The following is a 23926-nucleotide window of genomic DNA, read 5'->3' as shown; positions in this document are numbered from 1 at the left end:
AGATTCAATTTAGGTATGGAAGCAACAGACCTCCAGAAAATGTTGGGAGAAACCACAGGGGATGAACGCTTCAGAGATATCAAAAGAATAAGAGGATCACGGGAGACCGACTTAAAGATGGTTGGTTGCTGGGAGGAACTAACAGAGGATCTGTGGCAGAAGCTGGGTAAAAAACCCTGAAAAAAAAACTGTCATAAGGCTCACTTTTCATAGAACCAACAGACATCGTACAGCCTGAGACAATGCAAAGGTGCGCTGATGAAGGCACTTAGAAGAAGGAAAAAAAGAGGAACATCGGCAGAGGGAGCCTCCATAGCAACACTAAGAGCCGCTTTCAGGAGTAAAGTAGGGGAGCAGAAGAGGAAAGAGATGGAACAAAAATGAATCACGGTACTTGCCCTGCTAAAGGAAAAGAATAATGCGAAACTATGGAGGTATATTAATTGCCTGAGCGCTCAACCCAGGAGCAAGGAGAACAACATTGAAAGCAACGAGCGGGAAGAGTACGTCAGGGGATTATATACCAAAGGTACATTAGTTACTCAGCACGACCCTTTGAACATTCAGGAAACAGGCTCCCACATTGTCACTCCCCCCAGGCACACAGAAGTGGGAGGACAAAGTTTCTTGAGGACGGGGATTCACAGAAGCTGAAATAATGATGGAGATCAGGAAAATGAGGAATGACGGGGCACCAGGCCCAAATGGCATTCCAGCCATGGCCTTTAAAACAGCCCAATCATTCTTTACCACAGCCCTCACCCCCTTATGTAATTTTTCATATGCAACGGCAACAATTCCACACTCATGGAAAGGATCCATCCTCTTCCCCATCCACAAAAAAGGCGACCCCTCTAACCCCTCAAACTATAGGCTAGTAGCCCTGCTGGATGTAGAAGCCAAAGCTTTTGCCAAACTACTACTGAGAGAGTTAGAGGACTGGGCTAATAACAACGAAATATTACCATTCTTTCAAACCGGCTTCAGGAAAAACAGTGCAACAACCGATAATATTATGGCCCTAGCCTACCTCTCAAAACGGGCTGTTAAACTCAGGCACCCTCCGCTGTTCTGCTGTTTTATTGTCTACAGTACGGCTTTCGATAAAGTCGGTAGGGGCAAACGCTGGAGAAAAATGTCATCCTGGGGTGTACCCCCCCAAGTTATTGAAAGCCATCATATCCCTTCACGAGGGACCTGGGTACAAGTCAAATTAAGCCCCACAGCTCTATCTGCAAAAGTCTAAACCAACAACGGACTGAAGCAGGGATGCGTCCTGGCCCCCCTATTATTTAATCTTTATACGGCAGATATGGGGAGAGCCCTGTAAAAGGCAAGTCTAGTTCCACCATACTGGGCACGACGAGCATGGCAATTCTACAATATGCAGATGATACTGTAGTGATGGACCATACAAGAGTGGGCCTCCAAAGAGCACTTAAAGAGTTGGGGGAGTATAACAAGGAGAATCACCTAACAGTTAATCAAGGCAAAACAAAGATAATGATATTCAGCAGATACCCGCACAAAAAACAAGTAGTCTGGAAGTTGGGAGATCACCAAATTGGGACCACTTCAGCCTATAATTATCTTGGTGTTTGGCTAAATGAGAGGGCAATATCGGCAGCTCATTCAAAACATCTAACTGCTAAAATCAACAACTTCATTTTATCAATGAGACGCCTAAGTCTATGCTTGACTAGCTCCACAGCAGACCCCATGCTGAAGGTCCTCAGGGCAAAACTAATCCCGGCTGTTAACTACGGTCACTTGGCGTTCCCAGGAGCTTTAGATAAACTTATAGCTGCAGCGCAGGTCAAAGCCCACAAGATTGTGCTGCAAGCACCTAGGAATCCAAGGAATACAAGATTACGGCTGGAATTAGGCCTCTGCAGACCTGAACAGGCCCTCCAGGGACATCTAATAAAATATTATATCGGAGTACTCAAAGCACCGCACAACTCTCTCATCTACCATCTTGTAACAATTTTTAGAGAAGAGGACTCCCCCCTGGTTCACCCAGCTGGACAAAGCAATAGAGACCCTAAACATAGATTCCAACAGTTTGTCCTTAACAGACATCCTGCTTAAGGCTTGGTCAAACACCATGAGACGGCAGGTCCGCTCCATCTCGTACGAAAAGGATCTAACTGCACTCCGATACAACACCTACACGAAGGTACTGAACGAATCTTACATCTTGGGGAAAGCCCAACCATACCTAAGCGAAGCACTAGGGGCCCAAGCACGCAAAAACATCCTCTTCATGAGCTAATGTCACTTAGAATTGGGAACTTCAACCCGGCATGGGCACGAACAGATGGAGCTGTTTCATGCCGCCTATGCAATTACCAACGGGAATCCTGGCTCCTCTTACTATGCTGTTGCCCCAAACTCACCTGTGACCGACAGAGGCTGCTTCGTCCCATTGTCAGAGCTCTTGGCATTAGAACCTGCAAGGAGGCGTCAGACTGGTGCTTTTCAGAAATAAAAACCCACCATCTGGCAAGAGCGGCAAAATTCACTTACCAGATTGGTCAAGCACTAGACGCCAGACTATAATCATTTCCTTCCCATGAAAGTCAGGGCCAGATTAATGCGCCATCAAGGTGTCACCGTAACACTCACGAGCAAAGAAGACCTTGGCTTCCACCTCAAGCACTATGTTCGGAACAATGCCACATTAAAATTAAGCTCCTGGACTACAAGCAGAAAGGTCCTTGCAACACGGGTCTGACTGCTGGAAACGGGGTTTTAAATTTCACAGGAGGTCCTGTGAGGGGGGAGGGGGGGGAGGGTAAGGGGGCTAGGTTTTAAATTTTGTTTTTACTGTAATGGTTTTAAATAATCGAACAGTCAATAATAATAAATCAATCAATCACTAAAAAACTGGGGTCTGTCATGAGTGTTGATAAGGAAGTACAGGTCACTAAAATGCTTGTGCCACTCAACAGCTGGGATTGTTATTAGCCAAAGGGTGCAATCTTTCGAAGTTGCCCTTGGATAGAAGGGACCAGAACATCTTGCCATCAGAATGCAGGATGGCCTCTCATTCTCTCTTCTAGATTGAGCCTGTTTATATTCCTTTCTGACTTCTCGTATCGTGGGTGTATCCCTATTTCTAACAGCTGCAGAGTCTCCCTCTTAGCACCATGCACTGTACCACAAGTTTGAACCTATTGGTCTCCCCTGTTTTGGCCTGATCTTGTGATCGTGAACATAGAAGAAACTGGCCAGATGGTCGAAAAAGTCTCTATGCTGAATACTGCAGCTCGTCTGTATGATCGTGTCATCTGTTGCTGCTGACAGAATCTCCAGGTGCTTTTCTAAATAATGTTTAAGTAGTTTAGTCTTGAAATAATCTGCCATTTGAGCTGACATTTGAAATTAGTAGGGATAAGCTCCTTAGTACTCAGTGAAATCACAGTAACCCTCCCCCTCTCGTCCCATGGGTGTTCGATGGTCCGGCTAAGGGGATTGTGGTCGCTTTCACAAGACGGGATGATGACCATAGATCAGTTCAGTGGCCTTTGCCTCAAAAGTAAAAACTATATTGTTCAGCCTGCAGATTTCTCCTCCCTGCAATTCCTACTCAGTGGTGGCGTGCTTCGAGTACCCTTTCCTGGATCAGAGGCGTCTGTTGTGCGGAGCTGTAGGGCAGCCTCATTCGAGCCAAGGACTGCTAGCGCTAATCAGATCCTAAGGTCTCCACAGCGCCACTTGTCTTTGACAGTTTTGGGCTTCCAGGACAGGTGCTCACAGATTCTTTGTGATAAATGTTACAACCGCAGGGTCGAGTCATCAGCAAAGGGTCGTCCTTGGCAGTTGCGACTTCCCAGCCCTGGTCAGTGATCGTTGATGGTGGGTCTTCTAAGTGCAGTTCTGACGTCCGGCATCAACAACACAATGTTGATTCTTCCTTGAATGGTTTGGCACAGCTCACTATGGGAACTGCTCAGGGGGACTGGGAGACCCCACACCACACAGATCGCCCCTATCCTCTCTCCGACCGGCAGTCAACTTTCTCTGAGTGTTTCTCTTGCTGAGAATATACTGGGCTTCTCTCTTGGACAGGCTGTACTCTCATCACGTGACGCTCTCCTTCCTTCTCTCACCTGGCAAACTTCTAGGTGCCAGACTGACCCTTGGCTCTTCCAGCAAACAGTGCTGACATCAGGTGCTGTTCCCTCACCTCTGGGAGACTGATGTTATGCAGACACCAGCCTTGGTCACACAGCAATCCTAGTACCGTACAAAGCACTCCCATCCTTGGTCAAGAAGAACTTGGAATTTGAACAAAGTGGGGTGAATGGGGTCCTACTTTATTGTACTCCTTTTGCAGACAGGGGCCCAGATCTACTCTCTAAAGCTTTAAAACTGGTTTGGTTAGATCCTCTTGCAAATTTCATTTTTGGATGTTTCTCAGACACAGCCTTTGTGCAAGGTGATGACAATCACAATAGGCAGCAATGATGCTAGATTCAACGGGAGTACCCAAAACAGGGGCACAATGAAGTGCGAGATCTCTTCACCGGAAGTCATCAGCCTTCCTGAAGCTGTTGTAAAAGACAAATGAAAGGACAGGCTCTGCCTAGAAATTTCCTGTCCTAAGTAAAGAAACTGCTTATCCACCCTCCACAATACCTTCTACTAAATGGCAGTGCGCAGAAGAGCTAATCAGCAGCGCTTTGCAGACAAGGACTTAAACTTAATTTTCAGATGTAGTCCTGTCCCATCCTCACTCACTTTAGTTTCCGGATCGCCACCCTCAAGCCACAGGAATGCAGCCAATACACGTCCATTGTCTTGGAAAGCTGTATCCATCCTCCACCTTGTACCATGCTAAACCAGAGGGTATGGGAAGTAGTGTCATCTTGTTATGAGGGCACGCTTGGTGTGCCTTTCCCGGTCACCAAATGGGTACTGTTCTGGGCTTCAGGGAGCTATAACATTACAGTTTTGCACAACACAGGAACACATTCCTTATTAGCACTGACAATACAAGTACACAACCCTCTACCAAGGAGAGAGGTAAGAAGTGCAACCATCTGCCAGGACTAGTGCTACAATACAAGAACACAACACTACCAGGACTGGTGTCACATCACTGGAGATACACCTCTCTCCACTGCTGAAACCCCTATTCCTGCTGGGGTGAGATATACCACACCTGATACAACACAGGCTCCTGCTCTAAGCCGCAGTGTGACATACATCACCTGATAACACACAGGCTCCTGCTCTAAGCTACAGTGTGACATACCTCACCTGATAACACACAGGCTCCTGCTCTAAGCTACAGTGTGACGTACCTCACCTGATAACACACAGGCTCCTGCTCTCAGCCACAGTGTGACATACATCACCTGATAACACACAGGCTCCTGCTCTAAGCTACAGTGTGACATACCTCACCTGATAACACACAGGCTCCTCCTCTAATCCACAGTGTGACATACCTCACCTGTTAATACACAGGCTCCTGCTCTAAGCTACAGTGTGACGTACCTCACCTGATAACACACAGGCTCCTGCTCTTAGCTACAGTGTGACATACCTCACCTGATAACACACCGGCTCCTGCTCTAAGCAACAGTGTGACATACCTCACCTGATAACACACAGGCTCCTGCTCTAAGCCACAGTGTGACATACCTCACCTGAAAACACACAGGCTCCTGCTCTAAGCCAGAGTGTGACATACCTCACCTGATAACACACAGGCTCCTGCTCTAAGCCACAGTGTGACATACCTCACCTGATAACACACAGGCTCCTGCTCTAAGCCACAGTGTGACATACCTCACCTGATAACACACAGGCTCCTGCTCTAAGCTACAGTGTGACATACCTCACCTGAGAACACACAGGCTCCTGCTCTAGGCCACAGTGTGACGTACTTCACCTGATAACACACAGGTTCCTGCTCAGTGTGACATACCTCACCTGATAACACACAGGCTCCCGCTCTAAGCTACAGTGTGACATACCTCACCTGATAACACACAGGTTCCTGCTCTAAGCCACAGTGTGACATATCTCATCTGATGACACACAGGCTCATGCTCTAAGCTACAGTGTGACATACCTCACCTGATAACACACAGGCTCCTGCTCTAAGCCACGGTGTGACATACCTATCGTGATAACACACAGGCTCCTGCTCTAAGCCACGGTGTGACATGCCTCATCCACGGAGCCACGGCTAGGGTCAGTCAAGCACTGGAAATCTCCTGCTTTTGATACTATTAAGCACTACAACCCCACCGTACTGAAGGCTCATGATGCTAACCTTTTGTTTGGCAGCAAGTACTCATTGCAGACACTTGTGAAACAAAGAAAATTAGTAGGCACATATTAGTCCTTCTAGCCTGACTAAACATAATTTTGTTTAATAGTTACACCATGACGTGAGTAAGGTGGGGTTCTGTGCACCCTGTCCTGAAGAAGAAGCCTAGCTTCGAAACATGTCGAAGCACACGTGAGGTGTTATACTTTAACATACAAAATACCTCCACCACACCCCTTTTAACAATACCAGCACGGAGGCCCATTAAATTTAGCAGACCTCACGTGCCAGGTATTTTTTAACGTTCACTTTTTTCACTTTCGACCCCACAACTCACTTAACATCCAATACCTCCACACACCACACATAGCCAAAAATTCAGTGGTCCCACGTAATCGTCGGTTAGTAGAACGCCGCATCCCGTAGAGGGGTGCGAAGACCCCAATGATGAAGCATGACACCAAGGGCCCTTTTGGTGTGTGAGGGGTATTTAAAGAACACTGTGTGCTCCATACCATTGTAGGGACCACCTCACAACATCCTTGTGTGGATTCTTTCTGTTTAAGTATACCTCATCTGATAACACGCAGGCTCCTGCTCTAGGCTACATTGTGGGGAAACAACCTTTACAACGCAGACATTACACGGTGATACCTTCACAACGCGGTTGTTACAACGACTGCGTTTTTGCAATGCAGTGCCATTACACCGTCTTGCTCTAGATGGCGCTCTAGAATAAGGAATAGTATGATTTACTATTCCAACACCTCTTCTCGTTTTGAACCGGACAGCAAGACAAAAAGTTTGGGAGATACATATCCCATTCACTTATTCTACAATTTCTCCTCCTATTTTGAAACTATATGCCAAGATATTGTGGAACTTTACAGCTATATGCTAATATTCATCTGACAATTTTTCACGCTTTTTCAATGCTATACGCCAAGAACTTGTGGAACATGTCTGTTACATTTTAAAGCTCTGAAGAAGTCCCAGGGACGAAACGCGTCAGCTATCAAATGTGTGCTGTGATTGTAAGTGTCCATAATCTGTCCCAGGTAAGAAGATGGTATCTCCCAAATGAAACACGTTGTTAGGCGAATTTTGTTCTTTTATTCAGTATAAATCCCTTTCAAATCATACATCCTCATCATTGATATTCCTTCAATCAATATTTAAACATTGCAGTTTTCTTATTCGGCCCTATGCATTTCGGTACGCATAGGTACCTTCATCAGGGGCCAATGTCTGTACTATCTGTTTAATGTACTTGAGGTCATTTTTTATCGTTTTATATCGTCAAATAAGCTTTTGGACAGCTGAAACGTGATCAATTTATTGTTGATCCTCGATTTACAAGCAAAATGATCTTGTGCCGTGTGTATCACCGTCCGTAATTATCCCGCGTGCAGTGTCGCGTTGTAGAACGCAACACTGCACACGGGATTATTGCATAGGGCCGAATAAGAAAACTGCAATGTTTAAATATTGATTGAAGGAATATCAATGATGAAGATGTATGATTTGAAAGGGATTTATAATGTCATTGAATATGTCGATATGATGACAATCGATATTGAGTTAAAAATGCACAGCATAAAATGATGAATAAGAATTAAAATGGTTAACAGTTTCATTGGTTGAGAATGTGAAAGAAATTTCTTTTTGAAGTGGTTAAGGTGAAGACACACCAAGTGCACAGTGCGCGCCTAGGTAGGTTTGTTGACCTGCCATAACTTACTAAGCTACAGAGTGACATACCTCACCTGATAACACACAGGCTCCTGCTCAAGGACACAGTGTGACATACCTCATCTGATAACACACAGGCTCCTGCTCTAAGCTACAGAGTGACATACCTCATCTGATAACACACAGGCTCCTGCTCTAAGCTACAGAGTGACATACCTCATCTGATAACACACAGGCTCCTGCTCTAAGCTACATAGTGACATACCTCATCTGATAACACACAGGCTCCTGCTCTAAGTCACAGTGTAACATACCTCACCTGATAACACACAGGCTCCTGCTCTAAGCCACAGTGTGACATACCTCACCTGATAACACACAGGCTCCTGCTGTAAGCCACAGTGTGACATACCTCATCTGATAACACACAGGCTCCTGCTCTAAGCTACAGTGTGACATACCTCACCCGATAACACACAGGCTCCTGCTCTAAGCTTCAGTGTGATATACCTCACCTGATAACACACAGGCTCCTGCTCTAAGCTACGGTGTGACATACCTCATCTGATAACACACAGGCTCCTGCTCTAAGCTACAGAGTGACATACCTCATCTGATAACACACAGGCTCCTGCTCTAAGCCACAGTGTGACATACCTCACCTGATAACAAACAGGCTCCTGCTCTAAGCTACAGAGTGACATACCTCACCTGATAACACACAGGCTCCTGCTCAAGGACACAGTGTGACATACCTCACCTGATAACACACAGGCTCCTGCTCAAGGACACAGTGTGACATACCTCATCTGATAACACGCAGGCTCCTGATCTAAGCCACAGTGTGACATACCTCACCTGATAACACACAGGCTCCTGCTCTAAGCTACAGAGTGACATACCTCATCTGATAACACACAGGCTCCTGCTCTAAGCTACAGAGTGACATACCTCATCTGATAACACACAGGCTCCTGCTCTAAGTCACAGTGTAACATACCTCACCTAATAACACACAGGCTCCTGCTCTAAGCCACAGTGTGACATACCTCACCTGATAACACACAGGCTCCTGCTGTAAGCCACAGTGTGACATACCTCATCTGATAACACACAGGCTCCTGCTCTAAGCTACAGTGTGACATACCTCACCCGATAACACACAGGCTCCTGCTCTAAGCTTCAGTGTGATATACCTCACCTGATAACACACAGGCTCCTGCTCTAAGCTACGGTGTGACATACCTCATCTGATAACACACAGGCTCCTGCTCTAAGCTACAGAGTGACATACCTCATCTGATAACACACAGGCTCCTGCTCTAAGCCACAGTGTGACATACCTCACCTGATAACACACAGGCTCCTGCTCTAAGCTACAGTGTGACATACCTCACCTGATAACACACAGGCTCCTGCTCTGAGCCACAGTGTGACAAACCTCACCTGATAACACACAGGCTCCTGCTCTGAGCCACAGTGTGACATACCTCACCTGATAACACACAGGCTCCTGCTCTAAGCCACAGTGTGACATACCTCACCTGATAACACACCGACTCCCGCTGTATGAGGCTCATAGTAGGAGACACCCTCGGCGTCTCCTGGGTGAACACATCCATTGTGTTGGCAGGACTGAAACTTCCTGTCCCCACTTCTTTTACATTCTCTCCTGTCAGTCACATCGACTCACACTTGACTTCAGCCAGTATCTCCCCTCAGACTGTCTCTGGGTCTTTGACTGTCTCTGCCTGTGGTGGGTTTCCTTCCTTGCACTCTCTTCATGGATCGAGCTTCTCTGCAGCTTCACAAAGTCTGACCTCTCTACAGTTCAAGAGATGTCTGAGGGAAGGTGGAGGGAAGGAGTGTGAGAAGGACAGAAGATGGTAAAATGGAAGGTAGTAAGAGATTGCAGTTCAGAAATTGGGAGAAGCACACAAGTGTTCTCATTTTTGAAAGAATATATCAGCCCCTCCATCCTCCCCCTGGACTCCGACGATAAGGAAAGTTTGCTAGGAAGCTTTTTAATATCTAACCAGCTTTTCTTTGCTTCTGACAGAAAAAGCTAAGAACTGAGAAGAAGAAAATTGAATTGGAGTTTGAAAAACTGAGGCAGCTTCTGAAAGAAAAAGAGCAAACTCTGCACGGGAGACTGAAGGGAATGGAAAAGAGAATTACCATGATAGAACATGCAAATATCACCAAACTGTCCAATCAAATCACCTCTCTCAAGGCCCTGATAATGGAGATAGAAAAGAAGTCTGAGGCGCCAGCGTGGGAACTCCTGAAGGTGAGATAAGATACTGTTTGTGTTTGGGAATAAAACAGAAGGAGATGAAATATTCATTTATTTGTGCAGCATTAAATGTATTAGTGGAACACACATGATCTCCTGGCTGGGTCAATGTACAGCAGCCCTATGCACTCTGACAGCCGCAAACAATATACAGAAATGGGTAATTTACTTTGTCCCACTTGATGCTGAAAGCCCAATGCAATAAACAAACAGTGGAAAGTGCAGTTACCTCTTAAAGTGTTATATGCAAGTTAATGCAGCACACCAAGCACTTCTAGTGGCAATAATTAATATATGAAGACCAAGGAGAAAAATGTGTTAAAAGTTAGATAGAAATCTTACTGAGAACATAACCTGAGAGAATTCGAAAGAAACCAAATTCCTCCTTTTCAAAGAAGTTTGAAAACATTTCTGTGGATACTTGTCTCCTGATGCTGGTGGCGTGCTCTGAACCTCTTGTTGGGGTGAACAGCTGTATTACTAGTCATTTGAAGAGGTAATGGCAGCTCGTTGGGTTTTTTGTCACCCCAGATAAAGATAGAGATTGCCACAGAAAACTCTTTAGTTTGAAGAATAGTGACAGTTTTATATGACGTGTAACCCTTGATTATAATAGTGTGCAAAATGAAAGTCCGCAAATTGCTGCCCAGAAGCATTAGAAGTTTGATTGACAACTGGATTATCTTAAAACCATAAACGGCAACCAAATTCCTCCACAATATGGCTTAGTGTGAGATTAGAGGTGTAAACCTCCTTATTGTGTTCATGCACTGTCACTTTAACAGTGATGCTCTACCCAGATAGATTGGTTGGTTTATAGCCAAGAAGCTTCCTGAGAAGTACCTCCATATGAAGGGCATCCTTCCCAGGGTGACAGAGAGCATCCCTCGGAGGGTGACAGTGAGCATCCCCCTAAGGGTGACAGAGAGCATCCCCCTGAGGGTGACAGAGAGCATCCCCCTGAGGGTGACAGAGAGCATCCCTCGGAGGGTGACAGAGAGCATCCCTCGGAGGGGGACAGAGAGCATCCACCTGAGGGTGATAGAGAGCATCCCTCGGAGGGGGATAGAGAGCATCCCTCGGCCTCGGAGGGTGACAGAGAGCCTCCCCCTGAGGGTGACAGAGAGCCTCCCCCTGAGGGTGACAGAGAGCCTCCCCCTGAGGGTGACAGAGAGCTTCCCCCTGAGGGTGACAGAGAGCATCCCCCTGAGGGTGACAGAGAACATCTTTCCCAAGATAAGAGAGCATCCATCCCAGGGTAACAGAGAGCATCCATCCCAGGGTAACAGAGAGCATCCATCCCAGGGTATCAGAGAGCATCCCTCCCAGGGTGACAGAGCGCATCTCTCCCAGGGTGACATAGCGCATCTCTTCCAGGGTGACAGAGAGCATCCCTCAGAGGGTGAAAGAGAGCATCCCTCAGAGGGTGACAGAGAGCATCCCTCCCAGGGTGACAGAGCGCATCTCTCCCAGGGTGACATAGCGCATCTCTTCCAGGGTGACAGAGAGCATCCCTCGGAGGGTGACAGAGAGCATCCCTCGGAGGGTGACAGAGAGCATCCCTCGGAGGGTGACAGAGAGCATCCCTCGGAGGGTAACAGAGAGCATCCCTCGGAGGGTGACGGAGAGCATCCCTCTTAAGGTGCTGGAGAGCATCCCTTGGAAGGTGCTGGAGAGCATTCCTCGGAAGGTGACAGAGAGCATCCCTCTAAGGGTGACAGGGAGCATCCCTCCAAGGGCGACAGACTGTTTCAGAACTGGCTGTGGAACCAGTGAGGGATGCTCTCTGAGTTGAAGTTGTTGATAATGACCATGACCTGTCAATGTTGGTACAAAGGTGTAATATACCAGTTAGTCTAAACACATGTTTAAATGCCATTTCGGCTTCGTGGAACATGATAGATCATAAACCTATGTTTCCTCGGGTGACCAATTTGGGAATCAAGCCCACGTAGCTGAAAGCTTGGGGTATAGTTTTGCGTAAGTGTTGAGAAATATAATGGGACCAGTAAGACCCACAGTCCAAGGGAGGCTCATCCTTATTACAAGAGAGGACCACTCTTGCCACCTGCTAGAATGAGAGACTGTGACCCGTTGGTGTGACCTCGTGACTCATTTTAGAATGATCTCCCATGACCTTTTGATGTAACCTCTCTTACAATTATAGAATGATGACTCCTGGCCTGTTGATGAATCTCAAAGGGTCCTATGCGTTTAGTTTATCTGTTGATAGTGGTCCTCTGCTTGCTACCACCCCTTACGTCAGTAACTCTACTGACTTGTAATTTCAATAGACCAGGCTTCTCCAACGAGTAGCATGTGAGCTACTGCTGTCTCTCCAGATACCTGCAAGTAGCTCTCAGGTGTTTAGCCCAGCCTACTAAATTAGACATTTTTGTTTGGTTGAATTATATATGTATACTAAATGTCTGAAGCATGTATTTAAAATGAGTATGTATTTAGTTTCAGAACTCATGAACTGATGTGTAGATGAAAAATGAATTTCCAAAATATATTTAAAGCTGGTATTTGAGTGATAAATCATGCAGCTTTGGAGAGACGTATTATCAATATTATTACCATGGGCCGAGGGCATTGCACCTATGGCCGTCATGTATTACTCACACAGCTTCGGAGAGACGTATTTTTAATATTATTACCATCGGCCAGGGGCATTGCACCTATGGCGTCATGTATTACTCATTCAGAGGCATTCCAAATTGCAGGTAATCGTGCACGGGACGACTACTACTGTAATCTTGTCTGACGTGGTCACTTACATACTATAGGAGTATCTCGGGAGCTTTTCTTTGATCATAAGTGGCTCTTATTACAGAAAAGGTTGGAGACCCCAGCAAAAAACAATACACAGATGTGGGGAGCAATACCCTCAAAGATGGTAGAATTTCAGAGAAACATGTAAATAGAAACATTATATATTTTTTATATTTAAAAATGTTTACAAGAAATATATTTTTCTTTCACACATTCTGAATCATATTTAACCTACAACACCATTTACATCTTTGATAGTCATGACTTACTATAGTAGTCTTATGTTCAGTGTGAGAAGCCGGCTTAGTATGTGGTGTACACTTATGTAAGTTGGCACCCTGCCCCAGTCCGTACATCCCATATGGTGATTGTAGTGGTCTTAGACAATCCTAGGAAGCTCTTTTAGTGGGAGCTGGGGAGAGCAGCCTTCAGGCTTAGTCCAGAAGAAGTGTTAAGCAGCTTGTTTTACCAGAACGTAATCTTATAGGTATAAATTAAGTGAAAAAGAACCACACAGTGTGTTTACAAAAACATGTATTTATTATAAGACACTAACACATACAGATATCTCCTAGCCGAAGATATACATAATGCACACAATACTTTGCAATAGAAACAGGTAAATAGCACGAAATGCAATACACAGTGGTCACCAGGGGGAAACAAAACCATATACTAAAATAGTGGTATGCAAACCACGACTCGAGACAAGTCTATACCCAGAAGCCGTAGATTTGTTGGGGACTCAAGGAACCACTCAAGGTAAGTAACCAGTAGCCCACGGAAGCTGTGTGCAGAGTGGGAACACAACCGCATGATCAATACAGGTCAACGGGTAAGTCGCGGTTTCAATTTTAAAGAAGGAGCCTTCCTAATGGACCCTGAAGAAACCCTGTGGCAGACAGAAGGTTGGAGTGCCACCCCACCCGTGGTTACGTTGAGAACCAGGATACCTACCCCGGAAAGCCAGTTGCATAGTTGGGAAGTTGCGTTGGAAACATCAGTTGAACCCAATGAAGGACTTCAGAAAGATGCTGCTGCTGGAGAAGGTGAAAGTGTCCAGTGGAATCCAAAGGATTATTCAAGTTGTGAAGAACCTGCAAGCAAAGGGGACAGAGTCTATGCCACTAAAGAGTGACCAGGAGGCACTGAAGATGAATGCCCACCGATGTCTGGTGTTGCAGGGAAGCTGAGAGTGACTTTCAAACTGCAGCTGTGTTGAACGGGTTATGCTGAGGACAACCAAGAGCCAGGTATGAGCTGTCCCAAGTCGGATGTCGAGAGTAGAGGAGTCTGTGTCCGACAAGAGGACCAACAAGCCTTGGCAACCGCAACCAGCGTGGAAGTTGAAGAAGGTGCAATTTCAGGACCCACAAGGTCCTGGAGTCTCACCACAAGCAGGGAAGTTGACCCTCAAGAAGACCCACAGGCCGAAGGCACTGGAGTCGCAAGAGAACCTCGAGCAGCTCACCAAAGATGCAAGCCTATGTTGTAAGAAGATGTGGTTAGGGTGAAGATCTTGGTCACTGAGTTGCTTGAGGTTGGGGCTACTTAGAGCCCGAAGATCTTAGTGGAAGGAAGCCAACAAGCCTTTGCAACTGCAAGTCGACGCGGTGCACAGGGGTTTGGTTCCTGCGGCTTTGACGAGGGATACTGGCCTCAAACTTGGTGAGAGGACAGGGCTGGCCTCGAGGGACATGAAGTACTACCACCTGTGTTGCTGAGCCTTTTGGAGTCCGTGGGAGCTCAGGACCAACAGACCAGTCACTTTAGTTGCAGTGCCTGCAGATGCAGGGAAGTGACTCTTTCACTTCAAGGAAGACTCCTTCAGATGTCTTGGATGCCCACAGGCCTTGGAAGGTTCCTGTATGGTGCACAGACACGGATGTTGCAGCAGACGAGCAGGGCGACCAGATCAGGAGCAGCAGGAGTTTACCTGGTTGCAGCCTTGATGCCCAGAGCGAAGTCCAGCGAAGTTCAGAGTGCCCAGACGGTTGAAGAAGGAGTGGTGTCGAATTGTATCTTATCCCTTGATGAATCTAGGGACCTACCCTCAGTTAAGCCCTAGGGAAAAGGTTGGGATGATACAGGGGGCCTTCACTAAGGAGGTCCTGGACAAGAAATTAAATGAAATGAAATGAAAAGGGGTTTTGTTGAGCGTTACAGCTGCCCTGAGGCGTCCAGGCGCTAGGACTAGAACAATGCCTTCCAGAGAGTCAGTCCAGAGATGGTCTAGTTAGTTGAAAGTCTTGAGCTGTTTACGAAAGCTTCACAGCTTGGAATTGGTTCTCAGATAAAGGGTGAGTGTATTCCATAATTTAGAAGCATTGTAGGCAAAAGATCGGCCTCCTGCTCCAGCTCTCTGAATCCTGGGGACTTTGGCCAGGAAGGCATGTGATGAACGGAGTTGTTTGTTGGGTTGGTAGGGTGAAATCAAGGAGTGACTGATTTCTGGGTGTTGGACCCGGCCTCGTGGCGTGGCCCTCGCTGATACCCACAACCCCAGAACGACGGATGGAACTGATTCCCGTCCACCCAGAACTATATATGAGACTCCTACACCGGACCGGAGACGACCCCCAGACCGCGTGCCTGCACCCGTGCACGTGACCATCAGACTCCATGTTTGGCCACCCCGGCCAGCCGGCCACCTTCTTCCCTTTCAGCAGCCTCTGGCCGCTCCTGGCTGCAGCTAGGCGTGTGCGTCCGGCGCGCCCTGACCGCCGGGGGGTGAACGATTCACCAAGTACCCGAAACCAAGGCTTCCATCACACCTGCGGCCCCCTCCCGAGGAACTGGTCTCCCTCACACCTCTGAACCATCCCTGGGGGCTGGTTTCGATCGCACCCCTTGCCTCCTAGTGAGCTGGCCCCAGACCGTGATGAGCATCTGGGATCCCCTGGACGCATGGTCCAAAAGCATCAAATCCCCAGCAGCCCAGACAATCGGACGCCTGGCCCTCGGACCTCCGGCCTCCTACCTCTGAGAGTCCGGACATCAAAGGGCTCCTGGACTATAAGACAACCTGCCTCCCATCTAGCCGGCAGTAGTATCTTGGACAAGAAAGCCCTGCTGATCTGATCGCGGCTGACCTTGATGAGAACAGACTCTGACCCACCGAGCCCTGCTGACGTCGTCGCGGCTCATCCTCGAAGCTACGGAACTGAACCACCGAGCCCTGCTGACGTCGTCGCGGCTCATCCTCAAAGCTACAGACTTGAACCATCGGAGCCCTGCTGACCTCGTCGCGGCCCACTCTTGAGAACAAGAGACGCTTGCTAACATCTAGAGCCCTGCGGACGCTGTCACGGCTCCACCTGCCTACGAGTACTACGGAGTACTCCTGCTAAAGCCCTGCTGACCTCGTCGCGGCTTAAAGAACCCTCTGGTCCGGCTGGACCATCGACGCTACCTTCACGACAATCTTGAACAGAAGTGAGTCGGACAGCAAGTACCATTGCCAGCCCCCGTACCGCCCAGTTCGAGGATTGAAAACTGTGCAAGGGTGCGTGGCGTGCCTACTGGCCCTCTAAGACTGTCCCGCTTCCCCGTTCCCCTGTTACGAGACTTTCGCGATCCCTGGATCGCTGTATATTGCTTCTTACTTTTACCTTGATAAAGTTCATACTTGACAAAGATTCACGGTGTGGTGTCCGTTCGTAAGTGTGGTGCGTCGACAGTGTGTACGATCAGTCCTCCCCCGCGAGGACTTCCCCTCGATAAGACTCGGCAGGCATTGTGGGAGAGGTCTCGGGTAGTTAAGAGAGCATCTTGGCCCCTGGGGTCCCCGCCTTCCAACATTGGTGGCAGCGACGCGATACGAACCTACGTCTGGAGATTGTACCACTGACACACTACCTGAACCCACACGCAGCAAACGCACGAGAAAAGAAGAGCAATAATGTCGTCCACAGAATCCGGTGAGAAGATGACATTCGATAAAGACCTATTGGAAGACTACACCCATAGAGAGCTAAAGCAGTTCTGCAAAGAACTAAGTATCGCGAGTACCGGACTAAGTACTAAGGAGGATTTCCAGAAAGCGCTAACCGCTTGGGTAGAGTCCGGAGCATCCCTTCCCCCGACCGAAGACAACGAGGGAGGGAGACCACAGACCGAACCCAGTACACCGGCCAATGAAAGAAACCAGCAACCAACCCGGAGCCCAGCAACCGGAAGTGATCGGTCGTCGGAAGAGATGGCCGACCGAGAACGTGACCGAAGCCATGAACTAGAACTGGCGTGCCTCAATTTGGAGGGCGAACTCAAACTGGCAGAGAAAAAGTTGGCAGTCGAACAATTGCGGCTCCAGGGAGAGCTGGAAGAGAAGAAGCTCCAGAGGGAGCATGAAGGCCGTAAACTCCAGCTCGAGCACGAGCATGAGTGCAGCCTCAAAGAACTAGAGCAGAGGCACCCGGACCACCGGGACTCGGAGAGCAGGTGGTCCCCCGAGAAACGAAGGTGCACATTCCCAAAGACATTGTGAAGGAGTTTTACAAAGGAGACGACATCCAGCAGTGGTTCAAGGCCTATGAGGTCGCCATGTCGGCCCACCGGGTCCCCGAGAAGGACTGGGGGGCCGGCCTGTGGAGCCGCTTCCTCAGCGAGGGAAGAGACACCCTGCTGGACCTACCGACCGCACACATGGACGCCTACCCCCACATGAAAGACGCTCTCCTATTCCGCTACGGCCTAACGCCAGAAATGTATCGCCAACGGTTTAGGGAGTGCAAGAAGATTCCTGGCACCACATGGGTGGACTATGTGAAGTACTACACCCGGGCCTTAGATGGGTGGATCAAGGGCAGCAATGTGACCACTTTCGAAGGCCTAGTCGACCTAATCGCTTACGAGCACCTGTCCGCGAATTGCTTTGTGGAACGGAAACAGCATCTCCTGGACAGCAAGCTCGCCAATCCACGAAAACTGGCTGTCGAAGCCGATCGCTGGGTGGCCACCCGAGTCCAGAAGGGGCCCAGGGGAGACCACCCACGGAACGACCAAGGATCTTCCCGCCAGCGGGGTGGGGGAGGTCGAGGTTAACAGCAAGGATCTCAGTCAGGGCCCCAGCGTAGCCCCCCCAGAAACCAGGCCCCCCGTTCTCCCTCGACGAGAGCCGCCCCGAGCATAGGTCCCCCGGGGCTCCGCCCCCAGCACAGCGTGCTTCAAGTGTCAGCAACCTGGGCACTATGCCGGTGATCCCCGATGCCCCATGTCCTAGAAGTCCACTCTCACTGGCCCCTCCACCAGACAGATATCCTCGGTAGCCCTAGAAGAGGAAGAAATAGAAGAGCAGGGGGAGTGGGAGCCCGCCGCCATGGTCTTAGCCTCCCTGGGGAATAGCGAGATGGTCCCGGGAGATTACCTGCCCGACAACACAGAAAAGGATCGTCAGACAGTTAAGGTTAACGGGCGCAGCATAGGAGCCCTTAGAGACACAGGAGCCAGCATCACGTCCGTTAGATACACGCTAGTCCCTGAGTCCATGATCATCCCCCACACCTCGTGCAGAGTGATAGCCGCTGACAATTCCGTCCGCACCTGCAGGATAGCACAGGTCCCGTTTGAGTGGGAGGGAGTTTCGAGTGATCTACAGGTAGCGGTCCGCACGGACATGCCTGTAGACTGCATCCTGGGGAATGACCTAGAGAGTTCGAAGTGGAAAGATGTAGAAAGAAGGACCCATCTAGAGATGTTGGGTCTGCCCCACTGGGCCTGTGTGAGCACCCGAGCAATGACCGCCAGAATGACCAACCCCGGGAACGAAGAGTCCGAGTTCCTCAGTGCAGCCCCTGATGCCCCAGAGGGAGGCGAGCGCCCCACGGTCCTCGACCAGCCCTCCAACGAAGGAAGAGAATTCGACGAAGGTCCCCTCGGAACTACCGTCGATCCGGTCCCCACCCTAACCGATATCCCCGAGTTGGCCCAGTGGCGCCAAGAAGGAGGACCATCCCGAGAAGAGTTCTGCCAGGAGCAGACCTGCCCTGCCCTTGAGGGGCTTCGGCAACAGGCCGCAGCCCGGCTGCCGGAGACCAGTCCGGCTCCCACTACCTTTACTGGGAAAACGGCCTACTTTACAGCGAATAGAAGGCCGCCGAACTAGGGTCAGCCCGAGTGCTGGTGGTACCCCTATGTTTCCGCGGCCTCCTCCTCAACCTGGCCCACGATGTGCCCCTGGCAGGACACTTGGGCCAGGATAAAACCTACCAACGACTAGTGACCCATTTCTACTGGCCCTGCATGCGGGCCGATGTGGAACACCACTGTAAGTCCTGCCCCACGTGTCAGGCTAGCTGCAAAAGCGGAGGTAAGGGCAAGGCTCCCCTCCAGCCCTTTCCAGTTGTCAGTACCCCCTTTGAAAGGGTGGGAATCGACATTGCCGGACCTCTGGAAACCTGGCCCTCCTTAGGTCACAGGTTCATTCTTGTCTTGGTCGATCACGCCACCCGATACCCCAAAGCCATCCCCCTCCGGACAGTGACGGCCCCGGTCGTGGGCCGGGCCCTCATGGGGATCTTCTCCCGGGTGGGATTCCCGCGGGAAGTGGTGAGCGACCGAGGCACCAACTTTATTTCCCGGTACATGAAGTCCCTTTGGCAACAGTGTGGGGTGTCGTACAGGTTCACCACCCCATACCATCCCCAGGGTAACGGCCTGGTTGAGCGGTTCAACCACACCCTGAAAGGAATGATCATGGGTCTCGAGGAGCCCTTGCGACGCAAGTGGGACGTCCTCCTGCCCTGCCTCCTGTTCGCATACCGAGAAGTTCCCCAGAAATCCTTGGGGTTCAGCCCTTTCGAGCTGCTCTATGGGCACCCCGTCCGGGGTCCCCTCAGCCTGGTCAAGGAAGGCTGGGAGACAGCCCCCCCGAGCACACCCCCCGATGTGTTCTCCTACGTCCTGGCCCTCCGGAACCAGACGCGGAAATTTCGCGAGCTGGCCGAGGCCAACCTGGAGGCCAGCCAAGAAGAGAAGAAACGCTGGTACGACCAGAATGCCACTCTGGTCGAGTTTCAGCCCGGCCAACAGGTTTGGGTCATGTCCCCAGTGGAACCTTGTGCCCTTCAAGACAAGTGGACTGGACCCTTTAAGGTGATAGAGCGCAAGAGCCAGGTCACATACCTCGTCGATACGAAATCGTCCAGGAATGCCCTGAAGGTTCTACACGTGAACCGGCTCAAACCCCAAGAGGAAACGGACCCTCTACCGGATCTCCTGTGTGTGAAGGACCAAGATGGCTCCGTAGAGGGAGTGAGTCTCTCCTCCTCCCTCACCCCGTGCAGCGTGAAGAATGTCACCAGTTGTTGGGACAGTTCTCAGACCTCTTCTCCCTCACCCCCGGCGTCACCAGTTGGTGCATCCACGACGTGGGCACCGGGGACAGCCCTCCGGTACGGCACAGAGCCTACCGAGTCCCTGACCGAGTTCGAGCCTGCATCAAGGCCGAAGTCGACAAGATGTTGGCCCTGGGAGTGGTAGAAGCCTCCGACAGCCCATGGGCTAGCCCCGTGGTCCTGGTTCCGAAGGCGGCCGCCCCCGGCGCTGTTCCTGAGCTAAGGTTCTGCGTAGACTACCGCGGACTCAACGCAGTCACCCGAACCGACGCACACCCCATTCCCCGAGCCGACGATCTCATTGACCGCCTAGGGTCGGCTCAGTACCTTCGATCTCACCAGTGGCTACTGGCAGATCAGCCTCACGGAGAGGGCCCGAGAAAGGTCTGCTTTCTCCACTCCAGGTGGCCACCTCCACTTCAGAGTAATGCCCTTCGGCATGAAAAACACCCCTGCCACCTTCCATCGACTGGTCAACCAGGTCCTGGCCGGGTAGGAAAGTTTCAGCGCGGCATATCTCGACGACATTGCCGTGTTCAGTGCCCACTGGCCCGAGCACCTGCACCACCTCTGGGAGGTGCTGGAGGCCCTGCGCCGCGCCGGGCTCACCATTAGAGCTAGCAAGTGCCAGATAGGACAACGCTCCGTGGTATGCCTCGGGCACCAGGTTGGCAGCGGCCTCGTAGCCCCCCTCCAACCCAAGATAGACGCAATCAATGCCTGGGAGACCCCCACGACCCAGACCGAGGTGCGGGCCTTCCTCGGACTCAAAGGGTACTACCGTAGATTCATCAAGGGCTACTGGAGTATTGTAGGCCCCCTCACCGAGCTATCAGCCAAGGCAAACCCCAAGAAGGTTAGTTGGACCCCCGCCTGTCGGAAGGCGTTCGAGGAACTGAAAAAGGCCATGTGCACCGCTCCAGTACTACAGGCCCCTGATTACTCCAGAGAGTTCGTGGTCCAGACCGACGCCTCCGAACATGGCATTGGAGCCGTGCTCTCCCAGGTGGACGACCAGGGGATTGATCACCCAGTAGCTTTTAACATCCGGAGGCTACTACCCCAGGAGCGGAGATGGAGCACCATCGAGCGAGATGCCTTTGCAGTAGTCTGGGCCTTGAAGAAGCTGCGGCCCAACCTGTTCGGTACCCACTTCCGGGTCCAGACCGATCACCGCCCTCTCCGGTGGCTCATGCAGATGAGAGGAGAGAACCCTAAACTGCTATGCTGTTCCATCTCTCTCCAAGGGATGGATTTTACTGTGGAACACAGGCCTGGTGCTGACCACGCCAACGCCGACGGCCTATCCCGCTTCTTCCGCCTCAGCGAAGAGAACCCCCAAGAGGATGGGTAGTTCTCCTCGTCTTTCAGCTGGAGGGGACACATGTTGGACCCGGCCTCGTGGCGTGGCCCTCGCTGATCCCCTCAACCCCAGAACGACGGATGGAACTGATTCCCGTTCACCCAGAACTATATATGAGACTCCTACACCGGACCTGAGACGACCCCCAGACCGCGTGCCTGCAGCCGTGCACGTGACCATCAGACTCCATGTTTGGGCACCCCGGCCAGCCGGCCGCCTTCTTCCCTTTTGGCAGCCTCTGGCCGCTCCTGGCTGCAGCTAGGCGTGCACGTCCAGCGCGCCCAGACCCGCCGGGGGGTGAACGATTCACCAAGTACCCGAAACCAAGGCTTCCATCACACCTCCGGCCCCCTCCCGAGGAACTAGTCTCCCTCACACCTCTGAACCATCCCTGGGGGCTGGTTTCGATCGCCCCCCTTGCCTCCTAGTGAGCTGGCCCCATACCGTGATGAGCGTCTGGGATCCCCTCGACGCATGGAGTATTGTAGGCCCCCTCACCGAGCTATCAGCCAAGGCAAACCCCAAGAAGGTTAGTTGGACCCCCGCCTGTCAGAAGGCGTTCGAGGAACTGAAAAAGGCCATGTGCACCGCTCCAGTACTACAGGCCCCTGATTACTCCAGAGAGTTCGTGGTCCAGACCGACGCCTCCGAACATGGCATTGGAGCCGTGCTCTCCCAGGTGGACGACCAGGGGATTGATCACCCAGTAGCTTTTAACATCCGGAGGCTACTACCCCAGGAGCGGAGATGGAGCACCATCGAGCGAGATGCCTTTGCAGTAGTCTGGGCCTTGAAGAAGCTGCGGCCCTACCTGTTCGGTACCCACTTCCGGGTCCAGACCGATCACCGCCCTCTCCGGTGGCTCATGCAGATGAGAGGAGAGAACCCTAAACTGCTATGCTGTTCCATCTCTCTCCATGGGATGGATTTTACTGTGGAACACAGGCCTGGTGCTGACCACACCAACGCCGACGGCCTATCCCGCTTCTTCCGCCTCAGCGAAGAGAACCCCCAAGAGGATGGGTAGTTCTCCTCGTCTTTCAGCTGGAGGGGACACATGTTGGACCCGGCCTCGTGGCGTGGCCCTCGCTGATCCCCTCAACCCCAGAACGACGGATGGAACTGATTCCCGTTCACCCAGAACTATATATGAGACTCCTACACCGGACCTGAGACGACCCCCAGACCGCGTGCCTGCAGCCGTGCACATGACCATCAGACTCCATGTTTGGGCACCCCAGCCAGCCGGCCGCCTTCTTCCTCTTGGCAGCCTCTGGCCGCTCCTGGCTGCAGCTAGGCGTGCACGTCCAGCGCGCCCAGACCCGCCGGGGGGTGAACGATTCACCAAGTACCCGAAACCAAGGCTTCCATCACACCTCCGGCCCCCTCCCGAGGAACTAGTCTCCCTCACACCTCTGAACCATCCCTGGGGGCTGGTTTCGATCGCCCCCCTTGCCTCCTAGTGAGCTGGCCCCATACCGTGATGAGCGTCTGGGATCCCCTCGACGCATGGTCCAAAAGCATCAAAGACCCAGCCGCCCAGACAATCGGACGCCTGGCCCTCGGACCTCCGGCCTCCTGCCTCTGAGAGTCCGGACATCAAAGGGCTCCTGGACTATAAGACAGCCTGCCTCCCATCCAGCTGGCAGTTGTATCTTGGACAAGAAAACCCTGCTGATCTGATCACGGCTGACCTTGAGAAGAACAGACTCTGACCCACCGAGCCCTGCTGACGTCGTCGTGGCTCATCCTCGAAGCTACGGAACTGAACCACCGAGCCCTGCTGACGTCGTCGCGGCTCATCCTCGAAGCTACAGACTTGAACCATCGGAGCCCTGCTGACATCGTCGCGGCCCACTCTTGAGAACAAGAGACGCTTGCTAACATCTAGAGCCCTGCGGACGCTGTCGCGGCTCCACCTGCCTACGAGTACTACGGAGTACTCCTGCTAAAGCCCTGCTGACCTCGCCGCGGCTTAAAGTACCCTCTGGTCCGGCTGGACCATCGACGCTACCGTCACGACAATCTTAAACAGAAGTGAGTCGGACAGCAAGTACCATTGCCAGCCCCCGTACCGCCCAGTTCGAGGATTGAAAACTGTGCAAGGGTGCGTGGCGTGCCTACTGGCCCTCTAAGACTGTCCCGCTTCCCCGTTCCCCTGTTACGAGACTTTCGCG

General features: G+C 51.0%; 1 protein-coding gene across 1 annotated transcript in view; it reads left to right on the top strand.

Moving 5' to 3' along the window:
- The window catches only part of LOC147710169 (E3 ubiquitin-protein ligase TRIM39-like), a 208491-nt gene that overhangs the window by 145810 nt on the left and 38755 nt on the right, over positions 1-23926 (top strand). The window contains exon 3 of the mRNA XM_086920860.1: positions 10041-10271. Within this exon, the coding sequence (XP_086776986.1) occupies positions 10041-10271 (231 nt within the window). The remainder of the gene's footprint in view (positions 1-10040; positions 10272-23926) is intronic.

This window comes from Lissotriton vulgaris, chromosome 5, assembly GCF_964263255.1.
Source record: "Lissotriton vulgaris chromosome 5, aLisVul1.2, whole genome shotgun sequence".
NCBI lineage: Eukaryota > Metazoa > Chordata > Amphibia > Caudata > Salamandridae > Lissotriton > Lissotriton vulgaris.
Note: the sequence above shows the minus strand (reverse complement) of the source record. Positions and strands in the feature narration are given on the sequence as shown.